Below are 11,480 nucleotides of genomic sequence, written 5' to 3'. Positions count from 1 at the left end.
AAATCTGTAGGCCATTTGCCTTTTTGCTCTCAGGTGGATGCCATGTCCCACTGTATCGTAGCTTCTACACCCATCGCTCGTTCTTCCTGACTGCCTACTTGCTGTCTATCAATTGCTGAGTGCACCCTTAATGTCTCAGCCTTCTTCAAAGTTCTTTGTGGACTCACTCCTCTCCTCAGTTCATTCCCTCCTCAGTGATTTCATCCACTGCTGTGTGTCGCAAGGCCTGAAATTCCGTGTGCTGCCTTGACATCTCTGAGCCTCACAGGGTCCCAAAGGCCTAGCCACGATTCCCCCTGCTTTTGCAAGATATGCTCCCGACCCAGTGGGCAAAGCTCCACACCCAGGTAGTTCCCATATTGGCTGGACTGGCTGCAGTGCACCTGGTCCTTAACCAGAATTATTCAAACAAACCAATTACATCCTCCCATATGAATGAAGGGCTAATCTGCATTCTTGTCACTACAAAACCTACCTCCCCCAGTTCCTCCTGGTTCCCTCAGGTCCTGAGTGCAACCCCTGTGTGGTCCTGCATGATGTGCCATGTCCTCCTTTCCTGGGCTGTGAGAATATGTGACTAATAACTGCTTCCAATCCCATCTGTCCAGAACTGGGTATTGTGTGTTCAGGTATCTCATACTATTTAGGCCAGGGAATCCCTCCTTCGTCCCTTGTGCAAGGGTGCTGAGATCAATGTATATTCAAATGTCAGGAGAGCCACTGGCTTCAGGAGAGGTTAGGAGAAGTCAGTTCTGGTTCAGAAAACCACAAAGGGAGGGCATTGGCTCACTTCCACTCGTTTCCCTAGAGAAGAGCATTTCCAAAGTTCTCTGAAAATGAGAGGCACTATTTAGTACCTCCTTAAGTTCTTAGCAAACACGCAATATGTGCCTAGTATTACTTCACCAGGGAGAGCTGCTTAAATTTTCCACAAAAGGGTGTACATGTATTCAGGATTTAGATTTGCCTTCCTCATTCTTAGTCATTCTATGAGAGCCATAATTCTTGGACTCATGAACAATTTTTCTGACATTACTTTTGTCCAGTAACACTTTCAACAGCAGCTGAATCTGTATGTGAGCCCAGGCCCTTGCAATCCACTGGTCTTGCCATCCCACAGAAGCATCTGGCCTCATATGGTGCTGGAATAGTGTGCTGAGACTTCTATATAGGAGACAGAAGCCTGCAAGGCCGGAGGGCTGTCCGAGAGACAGCAGATCAAGCTCTGGACCCACAAGCGACCTATGGTGCCATTCCCCCAGGCCAGGATGGGTAGACAGTGACTCCTCCCATTCTTATACCTAAAAAGACAATTACAGATTTTTATTTCCCTGTCTTTCCCCTCAAAGCTGGGCTTGGAGGGTCTGAAGGTTAGAGTACTCAAGGCAAGAACGCCTCTCCCATGGAACATTGCCATACTTCTGTTAAATTGGAAACTGACATTGATCATTGTCTCCTGCCCATTTTTAGGTCTTCGGGCAACAAAACTGGTAGCTGACCACTAAGGTTATAGTTTAGGTTCCAGACAGGACTATGGCCAAATTGATCTCACCTTTCAGTGATAAGGTGGCTGATAGCACTATGTTACCCTGTGCTGGGCAAAGCATTTCTTCGTCTGAGCAAATCAACAGTGGGTGCTAGCTGTGGAAAAAGCAGCGGCTTGTTCTCCTGTTTGTCCGAAAGGTAAATCCTACTCCCTTCTTTCCACTGCTCTATGCCCCAGGAAGCTGAAACCCATAGACTGCGTTACTGTGGTTTTCTTGTTCTCTGGCTGGCAGATAGCTTTGGCCAATGAGAGACAGCAGACAGAAATTAAAGAGCGGAAGGAGACAGTATATAATTCCGTGACACAGCGTGAGGCGCTCTCCAATCAACCTCTAGTCCCTGAGCCTCACATGCATCCAGATTCTCTGTTATGGCCTCCACAAACATCTCCTGAGAAAACTTCATTTAGGAGGATCCCAACCAAATCTCTCTTTCTGCCTCTGTCTCCGTCTGTTTCCGTCTGTCTGTCTCTCTCTTTTTGCCAGCCAGTCCCCTTTTGAATTTCGCATTTGTGATGCTTGAGACCTCATGCTCCCAGTACGTGAGGGATATTTTCCTCCTGTAAGTTCAGCACATCACCGAACCTCTGTGAGGAGGCCCTCTCTGGGCTTGAACCCACCCAGAACCTCACGTGAGTCCATGCCTCCCCACTCTGCGGGTGAGGGGTCAGAGGTCACACGAGTGCATGTGATGCCTCCCGCAGCAGTCAGTCCTCCGCGGATGGTCAGGCCACCCCTGGGAGATGTGGAGTATGGGTACCAATCACTCTGGGGAGTCAGCCAAGTCTGAGGCAGGCAGGATCAGCCAAGCATCTCACTGGTGAGCAGGCTTCCCCACACCCACACTGCTCCTGCCGCCCAGCTCTCCCTGTCCCCCCTCCAGCTTAGCTCCCGCTCTGGGTGCCCAATTTCCCACGCACTTCTGTTTCCAATGTCTCCCAGTGAACATCTGGCTCTCCCAGCACATCCCTTTGGGAAGCTCTCTTTGTGGGTGCCCTCGCAGTTGACCTAGGAGCTGGCCTCACTTCAGTCCAGTGGATTTTCTCCACCCAGCTGTGGCCTGAACAGGTGTGCTTCACATGGCACAGATAAAGGGAACTGGGATTCCACTTATTTGGGGAGAATAACAAGAACAAATACCTTTAGAAGGCCTTGAAGGCACGATGCTCCCATTTCTAAATGCCTTGTGTTCTGATGTTTTCATATTAAATAGAACCAACAAAGACTCTTTGATGCTGTAGAATATCTAAATGATATTCTCATGAGCATCAAAATTTTAAAAAGAGTATCCTAAGTGCACCCCCGCCCCGACTCATGACCTGTTCTTAATGTCTTCTCACCAGGATAAGCAACCAGGTTTTAGAGGGGAACGAACACAGTGGATGTCTTTCCAAAACACGTAGGGGACAGGAGACTTGGGTCCTTGAGTGACCAAGAACTACAAAACTATTCCCTTGCTTTTTTTTTTTGGATTAAAGGTGAAAGAAATCTGACATGCAGTGTGATCTCACCATCTCTGCTGTGTCTGAGAGCCCCTGCATAGACTGTTAGGATGACTAGAATCCCCTCTCCAGTGTAAGTCAGGAAAACTATCGGCGTAAAAAAATATCAAGCCAAAAGGAGTGAAGATGCTGCTTTTATTTTAACAGCTGAAACGAGGAGTTTGTTCTTCTACATTTTGTTGTCTTTTTTTGTTTTCTAAGATTAAATTTTAGAAAAAAAATTTTTTTTTCTAAAATTTTATGACTTCTTGGCCCTGGGTGTGACTTAATTCAGCATCCACACCCACCTGGACAAATCCACATCACTTCTGTGCTTCCCCAGTTGCCTAGCAAGTAAAAAGATCACCACACTGTTGGTGACCTTCTTGGATTTTTCTTTCTTCTTGATGGTCAATGTAGGCATGTTGGGACTGACTTCAGAGGTTCCTTTATCCATGACTGGTTGATGCCACAAATGGCTTCAGGAAGACAGCACAACCGAGACGGCCTGAAAAAGACGATGAAACCCACTTAATCCAGTGGACCCTGGGGCCTCTTGCCCTCACAATCTCCCTGCCACACTCACACATCACTTCTCTATAAGCAAACGACAGTCCCATACTCTTCCCCCTTTTCTCTAGTAGGGTTGGGGTTCATCAGGCGGAGTAGTATGGTGATGGTACAAAACAATATTACATTACCTTGGTATATCTGGATACGTTGCCTCTCAGACCACTCAGGTTTCTCTGGAAGGAGCACCCTGAAGAGATGGCAAGAAGTGAGAGGGAGAATTCTCTCTCTCCCTGTCTTATTCTGAGTGTCAGGGCCTGATTGGTCAGACCCAAGAGGAGTCATGATGACTCACAATGACTCTCAGAACTTTTTGACCACATACCATGGATGCCACCACCTAGATTGTCTCAAGGCTAAACAGTGAGTGACTGAGAGGTGCTGGAAAAGGGGCAAATGCTACCCATATTTGGGTACCATCTTCATATCTGTTCCCTGGAGGGGATACTCATTTCTCTTGGCCTCAGAGATCTTCCATGGCTCAGTCAAAATCTCTCTATTAAAACATCTCCTGTAGACGTAAGAGGGAGGAGATATGGGGATATACGTATATGTATAGCTGATTCACTTTGTTATACATCAGAAACTAACACACCATTGTAAAACAATTATACTCCAATAAAGATGTTAAAAAAAAAAAGTCTCCTGTGTGAGGAGTTAGCAACACCCATTGCATATCAATAGGTCCACTGGGCAACATTCAGCAATTTTGGCCTCAAGTTCCAAACAGGAACTTAGCCCCAGGTAGAATTTTCTGTTTCCTTCTCAATCTCTGGATACAGCCTTGTCCACAACTCTGAAATTACTTTAAAAACACACAATTCAGAAGTGGGGTGTTTACTTGTAGAAATTTTGGCTATGAGTAACCATACTTCTCAAGCCATATTACCTTGCAAGTCTCTGCTATGGAGCAATATAGTTAACATTAATGAGTGATCCTAGTGGCTATTGTCTATCAGTAGGACATGGATTCTCACAGGCTATAAGAGGGGTAATGGTGAGGACAGGGCTTTGTTGTTAGTGGTGGGGTTTTTTTTTATTATTAGTGCTGTCCTAAGAGTCTAACGTGACTATTATGATGAAATTTAACATATTCCTACACTGGTGACCCTACTATGGTCAATCTTATATGACAACTGAAGGAAGTTGAGGCATGGAGGTCTATGAGATGGACCCAGGTCAAACACTCCCTTCCTTGAGTGGCAGAGAAGGCTCAGGCATCCAGATTTCCTCCCATTCCATATAGAACCATGGAAAAATCACTAAGATACTGTGTTCAGTGTCTAAAAGAAATTAGAGAGGCATGAGAACTGTTGTTAGTGTACAGTATTTTATTAACAAAAGGAAGTGGCAAAACTGACTTTTTCTTTTTTTTTTTTTGCGGTACGCGGGCCTCTCACTGTTGTGGCCTCTCCCGCTGCGGAGCACAGGCTCCGGACGCGCAGGCTCAGCGGCCATGGCTCATGGGCCCAGCCGCTCTGCGGCATGTGGGATCTTCCCGGACTGGGGCTCGAACCCGTGTCCCCTTCATCGGCAGGCGGGCTCTCAACCACTGCACCACCAGGGAAGCCCTATCTTTTTCTTAAGGGTTTGCCTTCCTGGAAAAACCAAGGCAAGTAGATCAGGAAAGCTTGGTTGACATAAGTTAAACACATAAAAAATAAATAAATTTTGCATACTCTTCTAATAATTAGGAAATATAATAGAAATAAAATGTCATGTTCAAAATATCCCAAGCATTGTAAAACACCTATAGATATAAGTAACTTTTAAAAAAGCATAGGGAAAATATACATGAAACTTTTTATGAGCTTCCTGTTTGGACACTAAAATAATATTTTAAAATAACTTTCTTTTGGAAAGGAAGACTAATTTTTGGAATGGTGTCAATTATTCTCTAAATTAATCTATGAATTCAGTGCAATCCAAGTCATAAATTACAACAGGATTTTGATTGTGTATGTGGAACTGGAGGACTAGATTATAAAATTACCTTGAAGAGAAAATGTGAGGGATTAGTCCGGGGGCGGGGGGGAGGTGTCATACTATATATTAAAATTTATAGAATTAGTAATTGAAACAGGAATTGGTTAAGTATGTCAATGGAACAAAATAGAGATTCTAAAAATAATTTCATATATATGTGGGAATCAAAGAAATGATAAAGCTGGCATTTCAAATCAGATGTTGCCTCAAGGCAGTATCTTGTGATCAAATGTGTGTGTGTGTGTGTGCGTGTGTGTGTCTACACATGGACACGTGTGTGTTAGGGAGATGGAAATGCAGAGGGGCTTCTGGGGCCACTTGGTATTTTTCCTACAGGTAATTCTGGATTCCATCATCTTTCACAGGTTTTCTCAGTCGTGCTGTCTCCCTGAAGCCATTTGTGGCATCAACCAGTCATGGATAGAAGCCTCTGAAATCAGTCCCAGGACGCCCACACCCATCATGAGAAGGATGGCAGATGAATACCTAAAACCCGCCCTGGCCTCCAAAAACATGCTGATCTTTTTACTTGGTAGGCAACTGGGGAGGCACAGAAATGATGAGGAGCTGACAAAGTGGCTGTGGACGCTGACACAAAAAACACCAGGGTGCGGGTTTCCCTGGTGGTGCAGTGGTTGAGAGTCCGCCTGCCGATGCAGGGGACACGGGTTCGTGCCCCGGTCCGGGAAGATCCCACATGCCCGGAGCGGCTGGGCCCGTGAGCCATGGCCGCTGAGCCTGCGTGTCCGGAGCCTGTGCTCCGCAACGGGAGAGGCCACAACAGTGAGAGGCCCGTGTACCGCAAAAAAAAAAAAAAAAGAACAAAAAGAACACCAGGGTGGAGTTGGCCTTTACCTAAAAGTCATGTGACTTACCCACCTTATAATCCTCGAGGATTATGAAAAATCCAAGAAAATGGTGTGGATCAATAAGTCTTTCCCTGATGTAACCTTAAAATTGAAGCTGTTTCCACGTTTTTTGGTTTGATGTGTTATTTGTTCATGTGCCATCTGTACTTCTGACCCTTCTCCATGCTACCCGAAGGCCACAAACATGTGAACTTTGGCTACTCACCTTTGGAGAATGTTTACTCACATAGAGTCTGGGGGATTTGGAGTCAAGAGGGGCCCTCTTGAGAGAAGCTGGAAAAGCTGCTGCGTTTACAAGTGGAAAGTGCCCTGATTTACTAGGGTAATTAGGGCTTCAAGAAGGCCACTTGGGGGTCTTGATTTGTCTCCCTTGAGGTTTGAGAGAGACAGTGGGAAGAAGTCAGAATCACAAATAAATTTAAAATGGGAGTGACTGGGAAGGTAGGGGGAGTTCTCCCCTGTGTGGAGGCTATGTGTTGGGGAACTACAGGGACTCAAGGCCCAGAGATGTGGTCTCCAAAGTAGCCATGAAACACCTCAGCAAGAGACAAAATTTAAACAGTCAGATTTAAACAGCTGCTAAACTGCATCCAGATAGGGGGATTGGTTGTGACCCTGACCTCTGGTTCCTCCCTGTGCTCAACAGACCCTGGGGGACAAGTGGTTGCAAAAGGGGAGGGAAGCAAATGCTGGCTGATTCCCAGTGGAAGCATCATACCGCACCTTGCTCCCCTTTCCTACTGCAGGCTTCAGCCTGGGCCAGGCCTGAACTGGGGGAAGGGAGAGGCTTTGACACTGAAAGAAGGTTAGAGTTGTGATTATTACCTTGAACAAGACATACAAACTACTGAACACTGATCATGTAGAATACTAAGGTCACCAAAGACCTGGTAGTGATCAAAAAAGTCATGAGGCTGACGCTGGGATTGATGAGGGGGACCAGAGAAGGAAGAACCCAGTAGAATGGAGTTGGCTGAGGCATTGGGAAGGGTTAGAGAACAAAATTATTGTTTTTTTTTAATGGGAAAATGATAGTTTTATTTCTATCACAGAGACTAAAGAAAACACATCTTTACATAAGAAACAACAACATGAATATAATAGATTATTTTACCAATTGAATACTGTAGTAAAGATGGGCCTCAGCTAATTAGAGTGATACAGAATTAACAGAGCCAAGTTAACGGGAAGCATGGCATGAATCAATGCTTATGGCAGTGGTAACCTTGAACCATGTCATAACAAAAAAAGAACAGAAGGATGGAATAAGGCCATTTAACATAAACAGAATGACCCTAGAAGTTTAGAACTAATGATCATGAGAAATTAAAAATCCTTCACTCAAACCACTTAGATTTAGTTATTTATTTATTTATTTTTAACATCTTTATTGGAGTATTAATTGCTTTACAATGGTGTGTTAGTTTCTGCTTTATAACAAAGTGAATCAGCTATACATATACATATATCCCCATACCTCCTCCCTCTTGCCTCTCCCTCCCACCCTCCCTATCCCACCCCTCTAGGTGGTCACAAAGCACTGAGCTGATCTCCCTGTGCTATGCGGCTGCTTCCCACTAGCTATTTATTTTACATTTGGTTGTGTATATATGTCAATGCTACTCTCTCACTTCGTCCCAGCTTACCCTTCCCCCTCCCCATGTCCTCAAGTCCATTCTCTACATCTGCGTCTTTATTTCTGTCCTGACCCTAGGTTCTTCAGAAACATTTTTTTTTAAGATTCCATATATATGTGTTAGCATACGGTATTTGTTTTTCTCTTTCTGACTTACTCCACTCTGTATGAGAGACTCTAGGTCCATCCACCTCACTACAAATAACTGAATTTCATTTCTCTTTATGGCTGAGTAATATTCCATTGTATATACGTGCCACATCTTCTTTATTCATCTGTCGATGGACACTTAGGTTGCTTCCGTGTCCTGGCTATTGTAAATAGAGCTGCAATGAACATTGAAACCACTTAGATTTAGATTCAGGAAAATTCATTTAATTGCGTTCATATATGTCAGCATTCTTGGAAACAGAACAAGATTAATCTCTGCTTTGTAAAAATACAATAGGTCTTGGCCACTCAATAGTTAGAAAATAAAAGCCTCCATTGGGCTTTGGTCTCCATATGTATTTATTTTGTGTAGACAACAATGACTTTTCACCATTTCCTTTCCAATAATTCCATGATTCTCAAAATGATAATTTCATTCTTTCATAGTAAAAAGTTCACCAAACCTTTTAGTACTGTTAACATTTTCACATCTGTTTGGGGATATAGCTAGTTGATTTTCTTCTGATTTCTTCCATTTTTGGAATCCCACATGACTGTAATGTTAAAGTATACCAAGAAGAATAGGAAGTTCAATCAGGAGACAAACACACCAAAACAGAGAAGAAGTCCGGTAATGTCTGAGGAGGATCCAGTGTGACAGTCATCAGTGTCACAAGGACCATAGTGATTGTTGAGATAAGAAACAAACATTGCATAATTCTGGGAAGAAATGTAAAACATGGAAGATATTTCCTAACAGAAATGGGAAAGGATTTCAACTGCAGTTCTTCTTCAGAAGTCTTTTCAAATATTGAAAAGGAGGTTGCACAAGCTATAAAAAATGCCATTATTGTCACAACTGTGGGTATCAGGAGTTCATCCTTCAATAGAAGAGGTAGCTTTGTAAACGTTGACACAAGTAAAAACCAAGCAGACATGAAAGGAAGCTCACTTAACACCAGGCAGACTGGTAATGATACCAAGAGAATGGACTTTCCATGTACTTGAAAAGAAAATTAAAAGAATGATAGTGCACAGCCAACTAGAGTAAATTTGAATCCTTTGGGAGAGGGCTGAAGTGTTCATTTTACATACAGGAAGCAGGCTGAAAAATGTAAAACAAAAGCTGATTATTATGTGGATGTGATGTGGCAGAATATCCTTGATGTTCAGAAAGACACTGAAGCCGCACCAGATATTGGCTCATTTATCCTCAAGTAATCCACGATCACCTGGAAAGAGTCTTCTCAGAACTTGCAGGGTTTGTTCCCTTTCTGTAAAGGATGACAGCCAGCAGAGAATGAAGGAAGCCACAACAGTACAAGCTAGCTTAATTAACAAACCAAATCCCTTTCCTTTGAGGCCTTTTTAAATAACACTTTCCAGGTTAAAAAAAGACGCAAGAGGGAAGAGATATGGGAACATATGTATATGTATAACTGATTCACTTTGTTATAAAGCAGAAACTAACACACCATTGTAAAGCAATTATACCCCAATAAGGATGTTAAAAAAAAAAAGGTAAGGGGTGGTAAAATTTTCAACTGTTTATAATTTATAGCTAAGCAAAATGACAGTGACCCTAGCACATTCCAGTCACAAGATACTCCAAGAATACCACACAAAGCAAAGCCAAGACTCACAGAATTATACTGAAAATGTCCATAGTTGATTAGAATGAGGCCTGGGCACAGCGATATGCATAGTGCATTAGCAATCTTTTTCTTACTTGAGATTTCTTTTAAACAACAACACTACAAAACCACTCCAGGTATGTCAATCAGCCAATCAGCAATTAACACAGTTGTACACATCAAGAGTTTATCTCCGGGTGCTGGGAAGATGGCGGAAGAGTAAGACGCGGAGATCACCTTCCTCCCCACAGATACACCAGAAATACATCTACACGTGGAACAACTCCTACAGAACACCTACTGAACGCTGGCAGAAGACCTCAGACCTCCCAAAAGGCAAGAAACTCGCCACGTACCTGGGTAGGGTCAAAGAAAAAAAGAAAAAACAGAGACAAAAGAATAGGGACGGCACCTGCACCAGTGGGAGGGAACTGTGAAGGAGGGAAAGTTTCCACACACTAGAAGCCCCCTCGCGGGCGGAGACTGCGGGATGCGGAGGGGGGGAGCTTCGGAGCCGCGGAGGAGAGCGCAGCCACAGGGGTGCGGAGGGCAAAGCGGGGAGATTCGCACACAGAGGATCAGGGCTGACTGGCACTCACCAGCCCGAGAGGCTTGTCTGCTCACCTGCCAGGGCGGGCCGGGCTGCGAGCTGAGGCTCGGGCTTCGGTCGGAGCGCAGGGAGAGGACTGGGGTTGGCGGCTCGAACACAGCCTGAAGGGGTTAGTGCGCCACGGCTAGCCGGGAAGGAGTCCGGGGAAAAGTCTGCACCTGCCGAAGAGACAAGAGACTTTTTCGTACCTCTTTGTTTCCTGGTGCGCGAGGAGAGGGGTTTAAGAGCGCTGCTTAAAGGAACTCCAGAGCGTGAGCCGCGGCTAAAAGCGCGAACCCCAGAGACGGGCCCAAGCGGCGGCTAAAAGCGCGGACCCGAGAGACGGGCGGTAGACGCTAAGGCTGCTGCTGCCGCCACCAAGGGGCCTGTGTGCGAGCACAGGTCACTATCCTCACCTCCCTTCGGGGAGCCTGTGCAGCCCGCCACAGCCACGTTTCCGGGATCCAGGGACAACGGCCCAGGGAGAACGCACCACGCGCCTCACGCTGGTGCAACGTCACGCCGGCCTCTGCCGCCGCAGACCCGCCCCGCACGCCGTGCCCCTCCCTCCACACACACCCCCCCCCCCCCCCGCCCCCGCCGCCCGGCCTGAGTGAGCCAGAGTGCCCGAATCAGCGGCTCCTTTAACCCCGTCCTGTCTGAGCGAAGAACAGACACCCTCCAGCGACCTACATGCAGAGGCGGGGCCAAATCCAAAGCTGAGCCCCTGGGAGCTGTGAGAACAAAGAAGAGAAAGGGAAATCTCTCCTAGCAGCCTCAGAAACAGCGGATTAAAGTTCCACAATCAACTTGATGTACCCTGTATCTGTGGAATACCTGAATAGACAACGAATCATCCCAAATTGAGGAGGTGGACTTCGAGAGCAAGATCTATGATTTTTTCCTCTTTTTGTGAATGTGTATGTGTATGCTTCTGTGTGAGATCTTGTCTGTATAGCTTTGCTTCCACCATTTGTCCTAGGGTTCTATCCGTCCATTAAAAAATTTTTTTTCTTAATAA

The 11,480-nt window shown here is 45.3% G+C and overlaps 1 protein-coding gene and 1 pseudogene across 1 annotated transcript; both read right to left on the bottom strand.

The window, feature by feature from the left end:
* Positions 1-3,311: 3,311 nt before the first annotated feature.
* On the bottom strand, positions 3,312-3,482 carry ETDB (embryonic testis differentiation homolog B). Its single transcript, XM_029240277.1, has one exon. It carries the CDS (start codon positions 3,480-3,482, stop codon positions 3,312-3,314), a length of 171 nt encoding a protein of 56 aa, XP_029096110.1.
* A 5,261-nt stretch (positions 3,483-8,743) lies between these two features.
* Positions 8,744-11,480, bottom strand: part of LOC114906578 — an 8,472-nt pseudogene continuing 5,735 nt past the window's right edge.

The sequence above is a fragment of the Monodon monoceros genome, unplaced genomic scaffold, assembly GCF_005190385.1.
Source record: "Monodon monoceros isolate NGI ecotype Baffin Bay Population unplaced genomic scaffold, NGI_Narwhal_1 Super_Scaffold_22, whole genome shotgun sequence".
Lineage (NCBI taxonomy): Eukaryota > Metazoa > Chordata > Mammalia > Artiodactyla > Monodontidae > Monodon > Monodon monoceros.
This window is presented reverse-complemented; position numbering and strand designations above follow the sequence as displayed.